The following is a 23731-nucleotide window of genomic DNA, read 5'->3' as shown; positions in this document are numbered from 1 at the left end:
TGTGTGAACTCAAGGTAGACCTGTGTTTTACCATGGCCATGGAGGAATGAATTTCCCTCCCTTCCTCAATGGTTACGATGGGTTGAGATTCTCAATGGAAAACATTTGTTCTTGTCTGGCCTGTCTCATAGTTTTTACGCCCTGTGGTTTTATTACATAGTAAACTTTCTAAAAACCTACACAGTGAACGGTAAACCGTTCCCAATGACCTAACAACAGCAACCACTATCGACCCACTGTCATAAAAGACGTAACTATTCACCGGCAATTCAGTTTGTGCGATCATGGAGCAATAAACTAGATTATTGCTCCATGGTGTGATTCACGGTACGCAAAGGTGCGGTAAAGTTTGAATAGAGTCCACTGTTTGCTATACAAACTCAAGGATCAAGAAAGTACAGAAGTACACATACACACCGTGCACGTATGGTCTTCATTCAAATGGTATGGTGGTATGAACAGGTGGATCTTCACTGTCTTTTCATTGGAAATTGTCGCCAGCTAACCGTCAGAAAGGTGTTAACGTCTATAACTGGTATTTGGGGAAGGTTCCCGGCATTGACCTGGTTTGATTGCTTGGTGTTTGGGTGTAGGGTGTGTCGACTACAGAGTGTTTCGCTGAGTCGTTTAACATCATGGCTGACGACGAAGAAGTCGGGTCTGGTCTGAGTTACTCCGTACTGGAGGACGATACAGAGACCCGTGCCTCCAGCTACAACCGTTTATCCTTCATGAACTCCGGCCTAGCGTCTAACCGATCCACCTCCCTCAGTGGGTGTCTCCGCGCCTCTGTGCCCCATCTCGTTATCGTCTCCGTCTACCTCGTTTACCTTCTCGGTGGTGGGGGTGTCTTCCTCGCTATATACCGGGCCCAGGAGGCCCCAATCCAGGCGGGTCTTCAGACCGAGGAGGCGAAGTACGAGGAAGCGAAGATAAATATTACCGAGGCAATGGGGTCGTACGATGTTCATGGACTTTCGGAAAAGTTGGAGTTGTACATGAAATTGACCGAGGAGCAAAACTCTGATTACTTGAAAATCAAAGCAGGACCAGAGATGACGTACATGAGGAGTATTGTGTATTGCTTGACAACTATAACTACAATTGGTAGGTTGATTTATCTCTATTAAGTAAACATCACATCAATAAACCTGGGATAATTTTCCGCACGTCGCCACCAATTTATCCGCCGTTAATTTACTCATCTTAAAACTATGCGCTGTATTTGATTACTGTGCTACGGTACATTTTGTGATATTTAACTACTTTTATTATTTTCAATGAACTTTTAGAAGGAAGTGTTCATAATATATAGGATAGATATTGGTATTAAGTTGTTTTTATAATCACGGAGTTGGAAAAACATTAATATCTTGTCACCCTTTTTTATTTAGATATTCCTAAATGGTGAAATTTTTAGTGAAAAAGTGGTGGCAGGATATGAAAGTCTCTTCAGGGAGTTTTGAGATTGAACTCAATATTTAGGTTTGCTCTTCCCTGCGTTTTTACAGGAGGGGGGGGGGGCGAGCCGAGTCTTTAAAGTTGTCATAGGGACTCCTCAGTGTCGAGTCCGATGGGGGAGGGGTCCTTTGTTATTGTGGGGGGGGGGGGGGGGTGTCAGTGTCGAGTTTGAGGGGTTCCATAGTTGCTCGAGTCCAAGAGGGGAGTCCACCCCTCACTCAATGCTCAGTATTATTATTATAAATGGTTCATTTAATCTGAATAAAAAAAAAAAAAGGTTGACAACCTTCAAGTTTACAATCTTTTTATAGAGTTGATGAAAAAGGGAATTAACAATAGACAGGTTAAATTTACGAACAAACTTTAAAAAACTTTAAAAAAAATGAAATACAAATCACGCTGGACAATCACCTCTGACTCAAAATTGAGGACCCCCCCCCTGTCATCTGATGAAGATATTGTTGTAGAACTTGATGTGACTACAGATATACAAACATAATGAATGTTGTTTACAATTTACTTTGGTTTCCAGGTTACGGCGACTACGTACCCATGACAACACTAGGTAAAGCAATGACCGTGTTCTACGCCCTTGTGGGGATCCCGCTCACTCTGCTATTCCTGATCGACATGGGGAGCCTTCTAGCGCGTCTACTCGACACTTTGGTTTCTAAGTGTCGCTGCAAACAAATAATGAATAGTTATCGACAGTCCAATATATATAAGAATACATCGGAGCCGGTCGGTGATGACCAGCAGCGAGACGGCGATGGTGAGACACGGGAGTACTACTGGCGGGACACGGCATGGGGCCGGCGCAACGTCCCGATCTACGTGATCGTGGTCGTTTGGTTGGTATTTTTCTTCATGGCGAGTGTTTTTATCGCCACGATTGAAAAATGGAGCTACGAAGAGGGGCTTTTTTTCACGATTACCACCATGACTACCATTGGCTTCGGTGATATTGTACCCGTTCGGTTTCACACGGATGTCCCGTCTTTCTTTGCGTGCCTGGTTCACATCCTGGCCTCTCTCTCGGTGATGTCAATGTGTTTCATCCTTATGCTGCCTAAAATTCTAAAGCTCATTGCGAAAATTGACGCAAAAGTTAATTTCTAAAAACCAAAAACAAGCCAACAAGATTTTGAACAAATATGTATTAAAGTTTCGTTTAAACATAATTCAGCATGGTGGCTCAGTAAATATTTAGCTCGATCTTCTAGCACAAGCGAACAGAGAACAGTTGGGCGCCCTCTGTTGTCTCGAGTCATCGCATCAAATCATTTAGACATTGTTACACAGCTATACCATCAAATAAATAAATACTAACATAATTTCAATTAATCAAATATTTCGCTTTTTATGTTTGCCTGATACCTTTTGCCATGTTTGTAACACTTACATTAAAATTGATTACCATTCAATTTAGAGGTAATTAATTTACAGGATTGGTGTATTGGTGGCAAAGAAATATAGATGTTGGTCATGTTTTGGATTATCAACAATACATCTTAAAATACATTGTTGTCTTTATTCGTATTGTGTGTCGGGAGGTCATTTAAAGGTCATGGGATCAGCGTTTTTAGTTTGTTTTAATTTGTGTTAATCAGCCTTCCACATTTAAATTTGAATTTTGTTCTCTGAGATTTTGATTTCTTCATCGACATTTTGGTTGGAAGAGTTCTGTGTAAGTTACTCCTTGGACGGTGAGGGGGTTTTTTTCTTCAAGGAATTCGCTCGTGTTTGTATCAAATGTAAACTGTAAGTTGTTGGTGTAAAGTGCTTGGAAATAAAATATAATAAAATATTTTAAAAAATAAAACAATTGTGATGAATAGCATTTGTTATTGATTGCTCCCTTAATAAAAATATCTTTGTACTGTTTTCATAAAGTATGGAAACAAATATAAGATTGAATTGAATTGAATTCATGAAAGACTATCAATAACTGGTTTTTCATGCACTGATGGTGCAACCCGCTAGTTTTTTTTAAATAGGGTTTGGTCGCAAAACTTATCAAACTTTATAGTTTCTTGAGAAAGGGTAGTGGTGTTGTTTAAGCACGTTGAGCTTTTTTTAAATTAAAATTTACTGCTACAATTTCATCAAAGCAGCGCCCCCAATGTCGAACAAGAAAACCAAGGAAATTATAACAACATTTTGTTCAAAGACGTTTTTAAGTGTAGACAGGCAAGATAAGGAAACTTTTTTTTTTTTGGGGGGGGGGGGGGTACCATTTTACATGTACAATCTGGGAAACTTATCAACCAATGTTAGCTGTAATAGATGTTAAATATGCATCGGGGATAAAGGATATAAATTTTTGTTTTTACCCACACACCGATGTGTGTAAGCAATGTATACACAGTACTTGCAATATCACAGGCATGTTACTCGGTAGGGATTCGTTGCTGAAAATTAAACTTGGTAGTTTTTATTTATTTATTTATGTATGTATGTATGTATTTGTACATTTAGGGGTTGAATTTTCTCTCGAGGACTAGAAAATTGTTATATAAAATCACTCGCTAAAACTCGAGGCAGGTAGGCATACTGGGCTTTTACTAACTAGTTCCTTCTCCACATGTATACAAACAAACACCCCCGTTATTTGCATCTGTTGTATTCGTTTGTCGCCAATGCACGGTTCACTTGGTAATACTATTGAATATAATTGTACATAAATATTGATTGGGCACAAAAATATAAACACAATAGACATTTCGATTAAAGGCATTGTCTGTGATGGCAGAACCACAGGTGGCGAGTTGTGAGTTCATACAATATTGGGCCAGATATAATATCTGCCAAAGAATACAATAAATGAGAATAAATTATTCAAATGATTTTTGTGTCTAGGTCTACGAAAACATTCTTACAAACCGTGGCTGTCACTATAGCAATCCGATAGGGATGAGTTGTTTGCACTTGAGCTTAATCTGCCACCGAGAGGGAAATCTCAGAATGTTTAAGTGTTTATCTTTCCTTTACTTCCTTGTTGCATGGAAAAAGTCTCACACACAAAAATATGTGTGTATAGACTACGCAACAAGGACCAAACTCTATGGCAAGATTAAGGAAGGGCGTTTCTTAAAAGGCTGAATTTTAAATTCAATTCAATTAAAACTTCAGTCCGGGGTCAAATTTAGAACCGGACTCATCTTCCGGGTGTCCACGTCCGTTCATATTAGGGACTTTTCGTTTTCGACGACGGATGGTTCTGCGACGGTTGTTCAGCTAAACGTTGTCGTTTTCAGCACAACGAAGATTCATTCCAAGTACTGTCGTAGAAATTGAGGGACGACCGTCCTCAAAGCCGACTCATGCGCAGATGACGCCAAAATTAATGTAATCTTTACCGTCGCAGAACCATCCGTCGTCGAAAACGAAAAATCCCTATTGACTAGGAAACTGTGACTTTGCGTCATTTTCAATTCGTTTTCATCCTGCATGGTTTAACACAGATTCCGGGTCACATGACTCAGATATGTTCGTTCACCCTCCCCTTTGACCCAGAATGCAGGTCAATCTGACCCAATAGTTTGTGGTTTTAAGCGTCAGTGTCTAAAACTATTTCAAACAAAAAGTGAAAGCCAGTTTTTATAGGAAGGCAGACGATGATTTCCGCTCTTACAATTTAAGGCAATGCAAATTGACTTGGTTAGCAAAGCAGCCGCTTTCGATTGTTTAAAGCACTTTAAAGTTCATGTATTTCACTTTAAAGAAAAGTGGTTATGGGAAAATGTTTGTTTTTATCCCCAAAATTTGAATTAAAGAAGCGTTACTGACAGTAACGTCTCTCATATTCTGGTAATTTTTAATGATTTAAAATGGAGTTTGGGCAAACGCAGAGTCCGCTTCGCCGGTCACTGCTTTTGTGTTAAAGACCAGGTCACTCCTGACGTGTTATAGTGGAGGCTGCCACGCTCTAATAGAGGACATTGACCACTCAATCGGGAGAGATGCGGAGGCTGAACCGTGGACCTTCCAAAGATGATGAGGAAATAACACCTCTGGGGTGACATTGTGCATGGAATCTCGGTTGCGACCGCTAAATGATGATGATGAGTATCTTCGGAGGCCAAACTCCAAAACTAGGTTCTTTTACACTGTCTGAACACTCTTTCTATAGTTGGGAAGAATTCTGGGGGGGGGGTACTAATGAGGGGGTTTCCGAATGACAACATGCACGTAACCTCTTCCCGAAATAAATTGTTCCTCAGAAAACGAGGAGGGTGTGAGGTTCGGGTTTGGGGGTTTGTACCGCAGGCCAATATACCATACCCGATGAGTCTCTTTCAAAAATACAATGATAAGTTTGTCCTTGGTGCATACGTCATAGAGAAGTACTTATTATTTAACAAAGGATTGCAAGCTGGGCGATCAGCGATGACTAAGCAGGATGGTTGTTATGAAGTTGAAATCAAAACTTCACGTCACACCATGGTTAAACACATCCGCACTACGCTCTGGTGAATCTTTTGTGACGCCCACAAGGCCGCTATGCCTGACTAGTCGGAAAAAATAATACAATCAGTATAGAATCACGGAAGAGAGCGTCCAAAGAGTGCGTATGCTTACGATACAAACACGGTGTACCTGCTTCCCTCACGTAACGCATACACAGGCAGGAACCGTCTACACACTTCCAACTGTCGACTGACAGCAGCAGATTTTTAAAAACAGTGGTTGGTATTTCTGTCAATCATTATGACTTGACTTAAAATGTTAACCACACAAGCACGGGGTCTACGTGACATAATTACTGGATGGACTCCCCGTAGCATCGTACCCGAATGTCCCGAACATCCCGTGAACAGCAGTTCTCTCCACTTTCCAAGGATTATGTAATTCACCATTAGATATTTTCTTAGAAAGGAAATTACTCAATGACCAGTGCCCAATAATATTGACACTAATTTAATCTACGGGGAGCTACGACTGAAGTTGTGCAGAGTGTTTTCACACGTGAAGAGATATGAATATCGTGTTGAATGAAACAGTCGACAACCATGGACTACAACCCACATGTTGAGGTGCCGAAGTTTTGAATCCTGTTGAAGGAGAAATAATTGTGCTGGAGGAATAGCTGTTCAAAGGTAAATGAGCTAAATTGCATATGAACGCCAAAAGATGCCGAGCGGGATATCGGCGGCTTTCAACCGGGGCCTGAACGTCTCCTGGCCCCATGTCGTTCTCTTTACCGTGTACATCGTTTACGTCCTCGCCGGTGGGGGTTTGTTTCTTCTCTTGGAGGGGGGTCCTTATACAGAGTACAGAAAGGAAGTGGAGAGTTACTTGGTTCTTGAACGGGTCCTCGGTGAGGCAATCCGGAACGTCTCAAGTGGTTTGGAGTCCACGGCGGGAAATTTAACTGAGCTTTGGGATACATATCTTGAGACGGAGAACTCTCTTGACCAGTGTGATTATGAAAGTATTATGGACTGGACGTTCACTGGAAGTGTTTTGTTCTGTGTAACGACTATTGCAACAATTGGTGAGTATTCTAATTTATTAATTTAAATATAGATATAACCATCCGAATGGAATCACTTCTCTGGAATTAAAGGCAGTGGACACTTTTGGTAATCACTCAAAATACTTATTAGCATAAAACCTTTCTTGGTGACAAGTAATGGGTAAAGATTGATGGTATAAAACATTGTGAGAAACGGCTTCCTCTGAATTCGAGAAAGAAGTAATGTTCCACGAATTTGATTTCGAGACCTCAGATTTAAAATTTGAGGTCTTGAAATCAAGCATCTGAAAGCACACAACTTCGCGTTCCTTTCAAAATTATCTCGAGGACCGATTAAGCTCAAATTTTCACAGGTTTGTCTTTTTATGTGTATGTTGAGATACACCAAGTGAGAAGACTGATCTTTGTGACAAATACCAATAGTGTCCACTGTCTTTAAGAGCTATACAAGGCTGCTAAGTACTGCGCAAATGAGCAAGCTTATCAGCCAAATTACAGTAAAATGGGTCCCTGTAAATTTCACTTTCATTTCAATTTCAATTTCAATTCTCGACGTTTCGAGCAGTATACTCTGCTCGTCTTCAGGAGAATCAGCACATCTCTTTGGAAACTAGAGATATCTGCAAACTATTACAGTACATGCCTTAGTTATAACTAAACGTTTTGTCAAATTAACAAATTATTAATGTTGTACACAGAAAACAAGACTTGTGTGACTGAGCTTTATACAACAATCAAAGCTCACACACTAAAATTGATCCAACACTGAACGAAAAATGACACACACGACAAATACACCCACACCGAGTCTCTCAGACGAAACGGCGCTTCATTTTGCTCTTTTAATGTCAGTCTGATTTTTATGTTAATGTTTAACGAAATCAGTTTACGGTTTCCTATGCGACTTGTTAAACACACGATGGTATTAAGTCTATTGAATTGTTGGGCTTTATTGAATAGATCACCATTTAACTTGTTTGTTCGCTTGTGGGACACTATTGGAAATCGTCAAAGACTAGCCTTCACAGTTGGTGTATCTCAACATATGCATTAAATAACAAACCTGTGAAAATTTGAGCTCAATAGGTCATCGAACTTGCGAGATAATAATGAAAGAAGAAAAAAAACCTGTCACACAAAGTTGTGTGCGCTTAGATGGTTGATTTCGAGACCTCAAGTTCTAAATCTGAGGTCTCGAAATCAAATCCGTGGTAAATTACTTCTTTCTCGAAAACTATGGCACTTCAGAGGGAGCCGTTTCTCACAATGTTTTGTACCATCAATCTCTCCTCCTTACTTGTCACCAAGAAAGGTTTTATGCTAATAATAATTTTGAGTAATTACCAATAGTGTCCAGTGCCTTTAACGAAAGCCACTGTCATATCAAAATTTATAAGGGCGTATAAAAGCCAGTCAAGAGCGAATTCACACGTCTCCATGGTTCTTTCAATAAATGGATGGCAAGTATAGTACTAAGAGGGCTCGCTAGCGCACGTCAGGTTAAACATGTTCAACATAAACTGTACACTTTTATAAGATTGAAGTATAATTTCAATATCTGTTTTTTTTTGTGTTTGATTGGTAATGCCGTATTTGCCAAACCATGAAAATAATATTTGAAGGGGCGGGACGTATTGCCTGTAGGGGGCGTGGCAAAGGCATTTCAAGATGTGTCAACATTGCCCTTCCCAATGCATGCCCAGGTGCCTTAAATATTTTAGTGTCTGTTTATTTTCACATAGTATCACATCAAACCACTTATTGGTTTTCTCTCTCTCTAAATAAATACTGTATAAGGCAATGTTTACACTTTTTGTATAAGTATTGTTTGAGGCTTTGCATGGTTAGGATAAACATGGGATAAATAAGATAAAACTATAAAAAAGTTTAACTTGCAGCTACAACAATTTGTAAATCTCTGTTGTATGCGTATTGTATCTGAAAAGAGCCGGCGTGGTCTCGACGTTTCAATCAGTTCACTCTGCTTGTCTTCATGAGAAGTTTCCTCTGATCACATTTTGGGTGGGTTCGATTAGCTTCCCTGGGTCTTACCCCGCGGTGCTCACTCGGTTGAGCTCCTGACAATAGCTAACCGAACGATCACTCACCTTCTCGTGGTGACGTCATGCTCCTGGGGGCAGCCGCAAAGTGACCCACTCCACAAGCAGGACACTTGGGGCAGACCCGGGTGAGCCCCTGGAATGACGTCAAAGCTATTTGAACGTACCGGGGGCAGAATGAGGTCAACCCAGGGAAGCTAATCGAACGCACTCTTTAGTTGAACCATTCACTCTAAAGGTGAATCGTCACACAGTTCAAGAGGTTTTACGTTCTCGAGTGCAATAACAAACACTTGTACACACTGCACCCGAACTCGGCACCCGGACGCTTCATAAAGCGAAAACACACTAAGCACATGGGTTAGCGTGTACTTTCAATATCAAGCCAGTTCAACTCATTCAGAGATAGACTTGATTCAAGTCCCATTCCCGTGTGAGACACCCCTGTAGCATAATACGCCAACTTACTACCAAACAACCCGTAGTATACAGTACAGTGCGCCGTCAAAGTGTGGTCCCGAGAATGGGAAACAGGTTTGGGAATGCATGCATGCAGAGCATCACAAAACAGTAGTTTTCTAGGGATGGCACGGGATTGGGACTTGAATCAAGTCTAATTCAGACAAAAACAATCAATATCTTTAGATGCATACTTCACTTCTTAATTACCCACGGCCTTGATATACATTATTCAGGTGGTGTTTAATAGGATGTAGTCTTTAATAAACTAAACTAAAGGTTTTGTCTTTTTGGTTATTCCACGTAAACTTTAACAGTTTGAATAATTTTATATTTTAAGAACTGACAGGATGGAATTATACGCGTGAAGCCACTAGGGCCGACTTCTTAAAGGCAGTTGACACTATTGGTAACTTTCAGATGCTTGATTTCGAGACCTCAAATTCCAAATCTGAGGTCTCGAAATCAAATTCGTGGAAAATTGCTTCCTTCTCAAAAACTACATTACTCCAGAGGTCCGTTGCTCACAATGTTTTATACTATTAACTCTCCCCATTAATCGTTACCAAGAAAGGTTTTGTGCTAATAATTCTTTTAAGTACCACTATTTTAATTAACAATAGTATGCACCGCCTTTAAAGGTCTAAGATTTTTCTTAACTGCTCAGCAATACTGGTTGCTTAGTAAAGTGTATTGTCATAATACAAATCACTATGGTAACACTGACAAATTTGTCTAACGATGGATTTTATTGCTTTGTGAAATCGAGCCCAGGCGTGCATAACGGTGTGGGTGGAGTAATTGTGGAGGGGGTTCAAAGGCTATAGCTTGTGAATGTAGTTATATTTTAACCCGGAGTAGCTAGAAAGGGACTTTTAACAAGTCAATCTGAACACAGAGCTTAAGTGGGAATTAATTAAACACAGCTGCCATGTTCGTGTTTGGATGATGGACGATCCCTCATGAGGCATTATTTAAAGGCAGTAGACACTATTGGTATTTGTCAAAGACTAGCCTCCACAGTTGGTGGATCTCAACATAAGCATAAAATAACAAACATGTGAAAATTTGGGCTCAATCGGTTATCAAACTTGCGAGATAATAAAAAATAAAAAAAAAAACTTGTCAGACGAAGTTGTGTGCGTTTAGATGGTTGATTTCGAGACCTCGAGTTCTAAATCTTAGGTCTCGAAATCAAATTCGTGGAAAACAATTTCTTTCTCGAAAACTACGTCACTTCAGAGGGAGCCGTTTCTCACAATGTTTTATACCATCAACCTTTCCCCATTACTCGTCACCAAGAAAGGTTTTATGCTAATAATTATTTTGAGTAATTATTACCAATAGTGTCCACTGCCTTTAAAGGGTGAATGAAGATGGTCCAGTATGTTGTTGTTGTTGTTGTCAGGTCTACGACAGTTGTTTCGAGCCTACGTCCCATATTCTATTTGTAACATAAATATATTTCAAAAGAATGCGGGCTTTGCAGAAGCCTTGATATATCTACGTTTTCTATAGCCGAGCTGCCACCGATCCCGCCAAGCCTTGTTCCGTACACTTAGTGTGAGCTTCGTTGATGTACGAGGTTGCAAAACTTGATTCCTGCTGTGTGGCTGTAGTGTGGTAAGCTGGCGCGTGAACAAGGCTACATTTTGAGGGAAACAAAAAGAGGCGCCACAAATATTCTCGGCACAAAGCCGGCTTCGTACTCAACTATTCTATTGAAAAAAAACGTCAGACGTAACGTAGATTTGTAACTTGTTTGGTGTGAAATATAAATAATCTGTTTGTAGTTGTTGGGTGCGTTCGATTAGCTTCCCCTGGTCGACCCCGGTGTGCGGCGTTTTCTTTTTCCAGGACGAACGTGTGCAGATATTTACCCACGTTCGTCCTGGAAAAAACCGCCACACACCGGGGTCGACCCAGGGAAGCTAAACGAACGCATCCGTTATGGGGTGGGGTGAAGCTGTATATAGTGGAGTGCCTTGTTTCCCTGGCTGTAATTTTTGCAACATTTAATCAGTTTCTCGTCTGAAACCCTGTCTATACAGACAACAGTCACCCAGACGTAACGTAGATTTGTAAACTGTTTAAAGTGTGAAATATAGATAGTCTGTTTGTATTTTGCATGGGATGCAGCCTGTATGCTTTTTTGCTTACCGCTTTTGCAACATTTAATTCAATTTAATCAATTCTCGTCTGAACCACTAATTCCGTGTGGTTCAGGCAACACGAAGCATTGTCCACAACGCTTCCTTCCCGATCCGTCAATCGAAATCCAACCGAAAAGGACACATTGTCGCTATGGATAGCGTTAAAGACACTGGACACCTTTAGTAATTGTCAAAAAAAGGTTTGATTGGTGTATCCCCCAACATACGCATATATAAAAAAATTGTTTGCTTTCAAATGCGCAATCTGAGGCCTTTTATTATTTGAGTGAGAAACTTCCTCTTTCTTCAAAAACTACTTTTCTTCAGAGGGAGCTGTTTCTCACAATGTTTTATACTATCAACAATGTTCGTTACCATAAAACATTTTATGTTAACAATTATTTTGTGTAATTACAAATGGTGTCCAGTGCCTTTAAACTCTCGAAGTTAAACTCAGCAGGAAGTGCAGGCTTTGTGGCTTATTTATAAACATGTGACGTCAGAGTTCACATCGTATATATACATGCAAGTTGTATTGGTTATTTTATCACATAATTTTGTTTGATTTGTTTCATCTGAAACACAAATATGGAAACGAAACAGAGGGATTGTTTTTGATACCGATGGATCCCTTTAAGATATGTCGCAGAAATTTGTTTCGTTTCAAATTTCAGGTCTGAATTCGAACTAAACTAAATATAGATATTTCTTTATACATATAGACAAATTAGTCCTTGTGTACATATCACATACCGTGAGTACACATTTGTGATATATAGAACAGGAATAAATAAACATGAGCAGTGGCTTGTTTGTTTATTATATAATTGTTTTAAAGGCAAAGTAAATATTGGTTTATGAAATCATTTGATTGTTTAAATAAATGTAGATATTGTATGAAATCAAGCATCTGAAAGCACACAACTTCGTATGACAAGGGTGTTTTTTCTTTCATAGTTTTCTTGCAACGACGAGACGATCAATTGAGTTCAAATTTCACAGGTTGGTTATTTTATGTATATGTTGAGATACATCAAGTGAGAAGACTGGTCTTTGACAATTACCAATAGTGTCCAGTGACTTTACATTATGGCATAGGAACTGATATATATTTCCATATCCACATTATTTTGAACTGAAATGTCTCGAAAGCTGCTGAAGGTAGTCTATAACCAAAGTTTTTTTTCCCCACATCACTAAGACTTAGAGCGACTACAAATCGTACACGTTCACTATAAGTCTAAGTGCTTTTCCAAGTTAAACTCTTCTGAAATCCTTTCCTCTTGCAAGTATTTGCTTTAACCGATGAGAATCTTCGTATGTCAACCAGATGTTACTTTTACAGCAAAGAAACAGAAACAAGATGTTTATACAATAGTAGACATAATATCAAATAAAACTGAATACAAAAACACATCAAAACTAAAATAAGATAAAATGAGATATTTTATTTGTCCGCAATGTTTTGTGTTTACTCAAAATATTATTTTCTAAATAAAGGACTTAATCGCACAACAAGAGTGCTGGAAAGAGCACATGTTAATTTGCGTTCTTTATGATCGTGTTTGACAAAAAATAAAAGGGCCAATAATTAGGAAAAATACCCATTGGGACAAATTGTGCACGCCCCCCCCCCCCCATGCACCCCGCCCCTAAAGAGAAATATTAATTTCACCATTAGCTTGAACAGCAGACTGTTTCGAATGGAACTATTTCCCTTGGGTGAACGTTTTCGATTATAAAAATTCAATCTAATGCGATTTTAGATTGAAACCGATCAATTTGGTTTCGGTCATTACCGACCCTTAGCACCTGCATCCTCAAACATTAAACAATCGCAGCACATCGTCATTTTGCGTTGCTCACATGCACGATCAGGAATTATGCACATTTCTCCTTCAAGTACAAAAGCAAAATAAAATGTGACTATCCCATGAATGTTTTATGTGAAACAGTGAATAATTTAAGCTATTGATATGTAGAGAAACAAATTAGCCTGGCCTAAATAATGCAAACCACGCCAGATCAACCACTGTAATGATTTTTTGTGACACAACACAAAATGTAATTTTCCTAAAAATTACTGGCCAAACGGTAGCTCCCGTTGCCATGGTAACTTCTTCAAGTCTTACATAATTTATGCACAACGAGATTAATTACGTTAAATCACCCAGGAAGAAGAAATAACGAAGGCTTATGAAGGGCCCCATGATTGCTGCTTATGGCAACTAGTTTTCAAGGAAATAAGTAGTGTAAAAATAGATCGCTCGTGTTGAAGCCCCCCCCCCCCAACCCCACCACCAATTCGTTTCATACTGGGGTGTCATGTTCCCATTTTCGTTATACATCTTCGTTTGTATAAGACATTACACAAGGAATGATTCTTGAACACATGAACATTGAACCTTGAACCTTAAAGGCAGTGGATACTTTGGGTAAATACTCAAAATAATTATTAGCATAGAACCTTACTTGGTAACGAGTAATGGGGAGAGGTTGATAATATAAAACATTGTGAGAAACGAAGTGACGTAGTTTTCGAGAACGAAGTAATTTTCCGCGAATTTGATTTCGAGACCTCAGATTTAACGTCTCGAAATCAAGCACACAACTTCGTGTGACAGGGTGTTGTTTCTTTCATTATTATCTCGCATCTTCGACGACCATTAGGCTCAAATTTCGCAGGTTTATTATTTTATGCATATGCTGAGATACACCAAGTGAGAAGACTGGTCTTTGACAATTACCAATAGCGTCCAGTGTCTTTAAGTAAATTACTGCACTAAGCTTCAGAATTTATTATCCATGATTCGGTATCTAAGAAATCGAAAATAAAGGGAAATAAATGTGTGGGTACAACCGTGTACAATCTCATGACTGGTTTGTCTTATGAAAGAAATGTAGGTAGAATTTCAAGCAACTTGCAAAATGGCTGTCATTACTTCTTAATCTTCTATGTTTTTTTTTATCATTCTCCCATCGTAACAGACGAATAGCTTCTTGCCCTATTCTTATTCATTCATTCATTTACTATTACTTAATTATGGCCGATATTGGGCCCTTTTTAGTTCTTATTTTCATAAATTTGTTTTGATTGCATTTGCTGTAAAGGCCACGCTTTTAAAATTAATAATCCTCAAACATTTTATTCCCTAACAGTTCTCAATTCCATATCCTTCTTGTAGTGTTAAATTATCACGTAGCATGTTTGGAATTTATCTTACAATATTTGACATTATGGTCGTTGCTCAGCAACGTCTGGTACAATGTCTATGCGTATATCTTTAAAGCTAGCGTTCGCCCCCCTCCCATCCACCCCCCCTTCAATCCCCGTCCGGGAAATAATGAAGAAATTGACTTGAGCAGACAGGGCAGTAAGTGGGACCACATAACCGTATGGCTCTTCAAATAGATTTTGACTTATACCGATCAAAGCTAGATATAGAGACCCGGTAAATATTGAGCAGAAAGCAACAACAGAACGGGCCGTTGAAATGCAACGGGAGAGGCAAAACAGAATAAAATTCACTGCTGGGATGAGGGACTAGGGCCAAATTTCATAGAGCTGCTAAGCACAAACATTTGCTTAGCATGAAATGTCTTCCTTGATAAAAACAGGATTACCAACCAAATTTCCATTTGTTGCATATTGCTTGTTACTGGTACTCGACTGTCGTTTGCTCATCCTGAAAATCACGTGGAAATTTGGTTGGTAATCCTGTTTTTATCAAGGAAGAAATTTCATGCTAAGCACATTTGTATGCTAAGCAGCTCTGTGAAATTGGGCCTAGGTCATACTAAACAATAGTCTTGGGTTTCATTGAACGTCAGGATGAAAAACTAGGTTTTCTGCTTTTTGATGAAGCTTGGCCATTATTTAATCTCACTGGATATAAGGATGTGTGGAGACTACGAATAGGGTTAGTCTTGATTAGCGACGTTCGTTAGCACAACACGAATTACTGGAGAAGAGATCTGTATCACACACACTTGCTCATTCGTAGATTTGCCCCAGTCCCTCCCAGACAGTCGATTCAACACCCTCTTCCAATGTTCTAGTACATTATGCGTACAAGTAAAAAAAAAAAAAAAGCAATGATTGTGCTAACCCGCCTGCAACGCTGAAAGTCTGTATTGTTTAATTTCTATATTATGGACCCCAATTAGAATCAAGACAATATTATAGGCCATATATTAATTTGTCGTGAAGGCCTACCTCAATATGTTATGTTTCAAGCTTTACATGGTTAGAATAATAAGAATTAATTATACATACTAGTAAACTTGCGGGTACAACCACTAAGACACATCGAGGGAGTGTTCGGTTCGGCTCGGTTTGGTCTCGACGTTTCGAACAGTATACCCTGATGGTCTTCAGGAGAAACCTTGGAAGCCAGTGGTGGTGCTGCTTAAAGGAACACGTTCCCTTGGATCGGCCGAGTTGATCTATGAAAACCGTTGTTCAAAACCGTTTCTTTTAATTCCACAAAATGGCCAACCGTGTTAGTTCGTAAAGTAAAAGGAAAATCATGCAATTTCGAGGGAAGTTTGTGTTGATAATTATATTCTACTTTTAAAACATCTTTCCAACCAAATGCATTTCATGACAAATGGTTTCAAACACTTTTGAATGACCAACTCGCCCGATGCAAAGCAACGTGTCCCTTTAAGTAGTGCTTGAGGGATCCGGATCAATTTGGGGGAAGTTTAACCTTTACCTCAGTGTTGCTACAGCATGATTTTCAATCTCAGTGTTAAGTTGTTTTTGTCTGCGTCATCTTCTCATGCACAGATTAATGTTAAGTCATATTAGCCAACGAGCTATTGACAAACACAAAACATAAATAACTTCCTCGTTATCAGAGACTCTGTTTCCGTGTACATAAGAAGTACTTCCGCGACTGGTACACCTCTTGTGGTCGAGCTCGAATTTCTACGGGGGGGGGGGGGGGGGGGGGCAGGATTTTCAACTCAACCTCTGGCAATACACTTGTGTTTAAGGTGGCCCGCATGCCTGTACGTTTTTGAAAGGGCAAGGGCACCAAGGCAGTTCTCCCTGGTGAAGGGCACCCTATGAGGAAACTGTAAATTTTTACTAGAGCATTTCAAGGACACCAAAGCAGAGACCAGGGGGCATGGAGGCAATCACCTCTGTTGCCTCCGTGAAGTTTCGGACCTGTTGCCCTATGTAAATGGACATCGAACCAAAATATAGACGTCACTATTCCCGACTTGTGTACTCGTGTATATTGACGCAAATATTTACTATCAAATTCACGACTTGGACACGGAGCTTATTTCCCTTTGGCAACTGCCTGCCAAAGATTGTAGCCTGAACATTATAGAGCGCCCTCTTCTGCTCAGAAAGCGTTAGCAAAGACAAGTACAATGTCAAAGTTAACATTTTTTTGGTTATGACGAACTTACCATTTTGTTTTGCAGGGTGATGTCTTGATTTTCATTTTGATTTTGTTGGTTTTTATATATACTGTTTTCTTCCTCACATCATTTATTTATCTTGTCTTTTTCTGTCAGTCCCTGTTTTTGTTTTCGTTACCTTTTCCCATTTTTATCATTTATTAATTTTGTTTGTTTGTTTTTTTTTTAACAAAGAAAGTTCGTTTTAAAAAATTGTGACAAGTTCTATAACATTGGTTAAATTGCTGTACAAAAATAAACATTAATCATCAATTCATTCACATTTTTATTTCAACTAGAATTCTTTTATTTGGTTTACTGATGATTGTCTGCCTTTTGTTGCAGGTTACGGGGACGCAGTGCCAGTCACTACAGCAGGCCGTGCCGTCGTTGTCGTCTACTCCATGGTAGGGATCCCTCTGACCCTCACCTTCCTTGCAGACATCGGTGGCCTCCTGGCTCGCATCGTTATCTTCCTCGTAGCAAAATGCCGATGCCGAAGGGCGAAGACCTCGCAGCAGACGACCGAAGCGGACATTGAGAAAGCCCCGGCGGTTGACGGCGTGGAGCCACCCCAACGAGACCGACCGTCCCGGTCGGCGTTGAACGAAGAGAGGAATTTAAAGGATTTTCGGATGTCTCTTGGTATGTTCACGGACTCGTCAGAGCCAGTTAGGGGCAGCCTCCCGTGTTCTAGGAGGAACTCAATCGAAGAGGAAATATCTGACAGAATGAGCAGCAATATCGGCTGCCAGAACTTAGGGTTCACTCAAGATGGTCCCATAGAAAAAACCACGACTGCAAATGGGGTGTCGGAAACCAACCATGAAACGGGGGAGACCAGCGAATCAGAGGATGATGACAACAACCAGAACATGCAGAGCCACGTCCCCGTGTTTGTTGTCGTGGGGATTTTGATCGTGTATACCTTAGTGGGAGCGCTCATGATCGCAAAGGTTGAAGAATGGGATTACGGTGAAGCTCTTTATTTCACTTTTGTGACTTTAACGACGATCGGTTTCGGTGATTTTGTGCCCGTCAAACACTACATGGATATAACATCATTCTTCGGATGTATGATTTATACAATATGTGGTCTATCTGTCATGTCTATGTGCCTTGCTCTTGTGCAGGCGAAAGTTGTGAAACTGATGTCTCGCGTGGCTGCACAAGTTGGTTTTTGAAACGTATTGTATTCCATATCAATCATCACATTGGCTCAAATTGATCGAGCAGCTGCTTAAAGAAGAAAAATATTGCTTAATAATTGTCTGCTTAGCAGACATGAGCAAGATACCAGTCATAAATTGTACATGTGACATGGTTGTTTAGCTGGTAACCGCATTCTGGTAAGCATAATTTAAGTTATGGCACTGTAATCGTTTCACAGGCTCCATATCTTTCCGTAGGTTGCTAATTTTTGGAGGAGGTATGGACCTCTGTTAAACATAACAAGGGTCCTTAGTTATTATTTAACAGTGATAGCGTTCACACGACTAGAATTTGCTAGTTTTTAACATTAAATGTACTTTTCATCGATGGACATTTTGTCTATTATGGTATTTCGAAAATGTTATTTATATAATTATTTAAAGGTTTGCGAAACCTTTTTTTAATGTAATTTTTTATTTTATTTATAAAGTCACGTTTTGCTGGCTTTTAAAGGGGCGATATAAATATTTTAAAATAAAACCAGAGATTTCACCAAAAAAAAAAAAAATAATAATAATAATAATAATATAACCATGACTCTTATGTGAGAACATCTAAATATTTTACAAATGTCATCATACATTTTTAATTGGGTATAATGAGCACTTCTTTGAGTTACTCGTTACAACTCTAGGGTAGCAATAATTTTATTATTTTAAGCAATTTCTGAATGTTGAAACTGTTATGTTTTGAGATGATGAACGTGTCATTATCAATGTTCCGAGAATGTTCATCACACAACCAAACGTAAACGTTGCTCAGCTTCCAATTGTAAAGTGCGCCCTCATTTGAAAGCATTTTACAATTTCTAGCTGAAGCCCGAACGTTTAACGCCACACTTCGAGGCGCGAGGAGAGAACGCCAAAAACCGGCATTTAGAAGTTGCCAGAAGTACCTTTGATCTCGCAAGCGTTACTAGTGTGTGTAAATACGCTACTCAACCGTTTTCTTGTGCGCTTATCACTTGGGCATTGCGAGCATTGGTCTGCCCGATGAAATTACTGGAATTTCTGGTTGGGTGCAAAACTCGGTTGCAATTATTAGCTCTAATTTGTCAGACTCATAAATTTATATTTTTATTGTAAAGATGGATTGAAGCTGTTTTGTTCTTTCCCAGTCGTATAATTATTCATGATGTTTCTTAACTATCCATAAAGATTAGAATATATTTTCCTAAACTTATGAGGGCGCTATTTGGTTGATAAGATCACAAATGTCTCTTTGAGAGTTTCGACACGGAGTGATAAAAGTTTCGACACTTTCATTATTGGTTTGTTATTTTAAAAACAAATTCCCATGGCGACCGGAGGTCGAATTACAGGAAAACATACAGAGATTAAAAACGGAGTGATCACTTTCCTTCTGCTCATGCGGTTGGTCTTTTGGGGTCCAAATGCAGGGCCGTTGTAAATTGTCGGCTAAGGCTATCGGCTACGACTCTTGCTGAGTAGTTCCTTTACATCAACACATGGTCGAATCAGCCGTAGCTACTTAGCCAGAGCCGCTACTTCGCATACGGCCTAACACAACCCAGGATGCAAGTTTTTTCTGTACGTCAAAATTTCCATCTTCCAAAATTGTCCTGATGTTTTTTTTAAAGGGTTCCCTTTTTTGAAATCGATTTAGAAAAAAAATATTTCCTTATTGAAAATCACTACGACAGTGGCAATTGTGATGTACAGGGAAAAAAATGCAACCCGGGATGTAGTCTGGTATGGTACCCCGTGTGAACACCCACATGCGTTTATTTTAACCGAAGTAGCTTCTATTGACAAGAGGTTACAACAACTCCCTCAGATGCAGCTCTTGTTTAAAGGTCAGGCAGATCAACATTATGGAAAACCCGTTTTCGAAAACAAGGTTTCGTCTTGGGCTCAGGCTATTGTTACCAAAGTTATCTTTTTATATATACATGTGTTTTTATTGAATAGATTTATTATTGTACTTTCAAAATGTTGGATTTATTTAAATATAGAATTATTCATTATATTTTGTTTTAGAAGGAATGGTTAGATTTTGACAGTGACAGTGGACAGTGGACACTATTGGTAATACAACAAAGCTGTGAAAATTTGAGCTCAATCGGTCGTCGAAATTGCGAGATAATAATGAAAAAAAGAACACCCTTGTCACAAGATTTTGTGTGCGTTTAGATGTTTGATTTCGAGATCTCAACATTCTAAATCTGAGGTTTCGAAATCAAATTCATGGAAAATTACTTCTTTCCCGAAAACTACGCCACTTCAAAGGGAGTCGTTTCGCACAATGTTTTATACTACCAACAGCTCCCCATTACTCGTCACCAAGTATGGTTTTATGCTGATAAGTATTTTGAGTAATTACCAATAGTGTCCACTGCCTTTAATGTCGTTGAAGCTTTTCATTTTTCCCAAGGGGAACACGGCCGTCAATGGTTAAATAACGACTTCACCATAAATCTTCCTTAGGAACTGAAATGCATCTTGTTATTTTTTTAATGGAAATGAATAAAAATCATACTTCAAAGTTTCAGTTATCGAGTAAATGTATGTGTATCTCTACACTGCATTGGTTGTTTATTGAACAATACTTTGTTGGAGAGTTAAATGTATAAAAAATAATGTCATGGAATATTTTGCCGGAGTTCTAGTATAGTGCTTTTCGAGGTGTTCCAAGCATTGTGATGTTTCGTTAGTTTTGTGAAATGTTGTGAACAATTTTGAAAAAATAAGTACAGGAGCTTTGGATAGTATAAAAGGACAAGTTTGAGAAACTGCGGTAATGGGAAAACATGTTTTTTGTTATCCCAAAATTTGAATCTGAGAAGTGTTACTGACAGTAACGCTTCTGAAATTGTGTATTCAAATACCATATTACTCCTTCTGCGTGGGCATAACCGCTCCAGATTTTCGGCAATGCCATATTTTTAATTAAAATTTCCACACAGTTTATTTTGGACGGTATATCATATTACATTTGAGTGAAACAAACGATGGGTTCCGAATACTAAACGTATGCATCCCATTTGAGGAGTCAGTACAATAAATATTGACATTGACCTTTACAGAGCTAGGCTTAGTCTTTCGATCTGCGGCATCGAACGATGCAAAACGGAGCATACAGAAAATCCCCGATCAAACATAAACAGTTCAAAACGTAATTAATGTTGTCTTTTAACATTAGCCGACTCTGCACATGCTTTGTATTGTTAACTTAACCGTTATCAATCAAAACATATTGTAACTTCCCATACAGTTATGATAATAGATTACATTTTGCTGGACTAAATTGTTATTGTTATTTGAAAATAAAATTAAAAAAACATTTCATTCTGGCGAATTAAATTAAAATTTGGGGACAATATTAGGTGCTGATATCGAGTTTTTGCAAGTTTTTGTGGCTGGACCCCCCCTCCCCCGGTTTCTTAAGTCTGCTAACCGCGGTATACTGCGCTTACGGGAGCCCATAGACTATCGCATCGAGGCACACACTTACTTACTAAACAGTGCCATATAACCCTGCATTTATGATCTTTGTATGCTTCGTGGTAAACACATAAAACATTTCTGTACCTTTTTCTTCAAATCTTTTGTGGATAGTTAAATTTTAATCGTTTATTAATTGTTTTTTTTTATTGCTAACATTATGGACGTCGCTTTCATTTTTTATACCATGCCATCTTTGACAGTTATTGTTCAACTACGGTTATTTGTACTTTAGCTCAATTATAAAACAATGCGTAATATTATAAATAGCCTTGAGACAAAAACGCCCAGGCCATTATTTGCATAAATAATTAAAGTTTATACATTCAATGACATTGTCTATTACCAGTATTTTTTTTTAATCCTAAATAATTAGTTTCTTTGATGTCTTTTGTCCAACATAGAAGGGGGATTAAATTACCCGTATAGAGTGGGCGTAAAATGCATTGTTGCACACCAAAGATGATATTTGCTAGTCGAACATTAGAAAAGACATGTGCAGAGTATCGCATGTTCGTGTAATGGAGTAATAAACGAGTTATTTATTGGGAAACTTGTTTACGAAAAGATGGAGCGAGTGGCGTGTATTGGCCGAGTGGTCAGCACCGACCCAAGCTCTGTCGGTTTTTCTGATCAGCAGAGCGTGGGTTCGAGTCCTGGTCGTGGCACGTGAATATACCCTGGTGTTTCTGGTTCACATAGGGTGCGTTCGTTTAGCTTCCCTGTGTCGACCCCGGTCTTCCCTCGGTGCGTTCGAATAGCTGTGACGTCATTCCATGGGCTCACCCGGGTCAGCCCCAGGTGCCCTGCTTGTGGAGTGGGTCACTTGGGGGCAGGGCCCCAGGTTCATGACGTCACTACAAGAGCGGTGAGTGATCGTTCGTTTAGCTCTTGTCAGGGGCTCGAGTGAGCACCGCGGGGTAGACCCAGGGAAGCTAAACGAACGCACCCAATAGAAGCACCTTGTTTACAGTTTTCCTCGGCCTTGCTATAGAAGTTCATTGCACGTATGACGCATCCTTGGCCTCACTACCAGAAATAGAGAACCGTAGTTTTAAGTCCTCGGGGGGGGGGGGGGGGGGGGTGTTGACTCCCGAAACAGCCCAAGGCCCCCCCCCCCCCCCCCCCCCCGTCACTGATGAAATGCAAACACCATACAGTCATTATTTCACACTCTTAATTTTCGTACCGAACTCTAAGCGACAATTTAGGTCCCTTACCTTATTACTGACCGTCAGATCCTACCGGTCATTAGGCGTGTTGCGCCCCCCTCATCATCAATCGACCATTCGTGGCAAAAACTCACTACTAAGCGTTTGTTTGGATGTAATTTTTGATGTAATTTATAGTGACTGTTAAACTGAGATGATGGGATATTGTCAGATTTCACTTGAAAGAGAGTTAAATTAGGTAATTAGTTAAAAGATAAATTAGGTAATGAATTTTGAAACCTTCAGGTTCACGCGCTTTTAGGCATCAGAGTAGGATTTTGAATAAACTTCGCCATAAATATATTTCATTAATTGCAAAATCAAGCTGTTTAGTTTCAAGATAAATTGAATACTATCAGAAAAAAAATGCTTACGGATAGGAACTTTGTTCACAAGCTCAGTAAAGTTGGGGGGAATTTTAATAAAAGTAACAAGTTGAAATGGTGCTTCCTTCGGAGAGAATGCCGAACAAGGTGTTTTTGTGCTACATCAGACATAACAATGATATAGGCTTAAGTATTATTCATTTACAATAGCACTACTATAGCAACAACACCGATAATGGAATACTCCAAAATTATCATAAGCTATACTCAATATTTGTGTAACCAACTGACTTGGAAGTACCCAGTCAATCGATTACGTAGTTCATTTAATTCATGAAACGCAGAAAGGAATTCCTTTTATAAGTACCAAACTCCCCTCCGATTAACTTCAATTTATAAAGAATACTTGCAGTTCGCTGAGGCGTTAAGGGTGGGGCGCGGAGCATCATTCCTACACAAGAAGCGACAGCGGCAAGACATGTTTAGAG

At 39.3% G+C, this 23731-nt stretch overlaps 1 protein-coding gene across 1 annotated transcript; it reads left to right on the top strand.

Moving 5' to 3' along the window:
- The first annotated feature begins 298 nt into the window (after positions 1–298).
- LOC139940802 (uncharacterized) lies at positions 299–20766 on the top strand. The gene is made up of 4 exons (XM_071937183.1): positions 299–1107; positions 1994–2574; positions 6580–6958; positions 17376–20766. Exons 1-4 carry the CDS (start codon positions 636–638, stop codon positions 18212–18214), a joined length of 2271 nt encoding a protein of 756 aa, XP_071793284.1. The 5' UTR covers positions 299–635; the 3' UTR covers positions 18215–20766.
- Positions 20767–23731: the final 2965 nt, after the last annotated feature.

This window comes from Asterias amurensis, chromosome 8 (assembly GCF_032118995.1).
Source record: "Asterias amurensis chromosome 8, ASM3211899v1".
NCBI lineage: Eukaryota > Metazoa > Echinodermata > Asteroidea > Forcipulatida > Asteriidae > Asterias > Asterias amurensis.
This window is presented reverse-complemented; position numbering and strand designations above follow the sequence as displayed.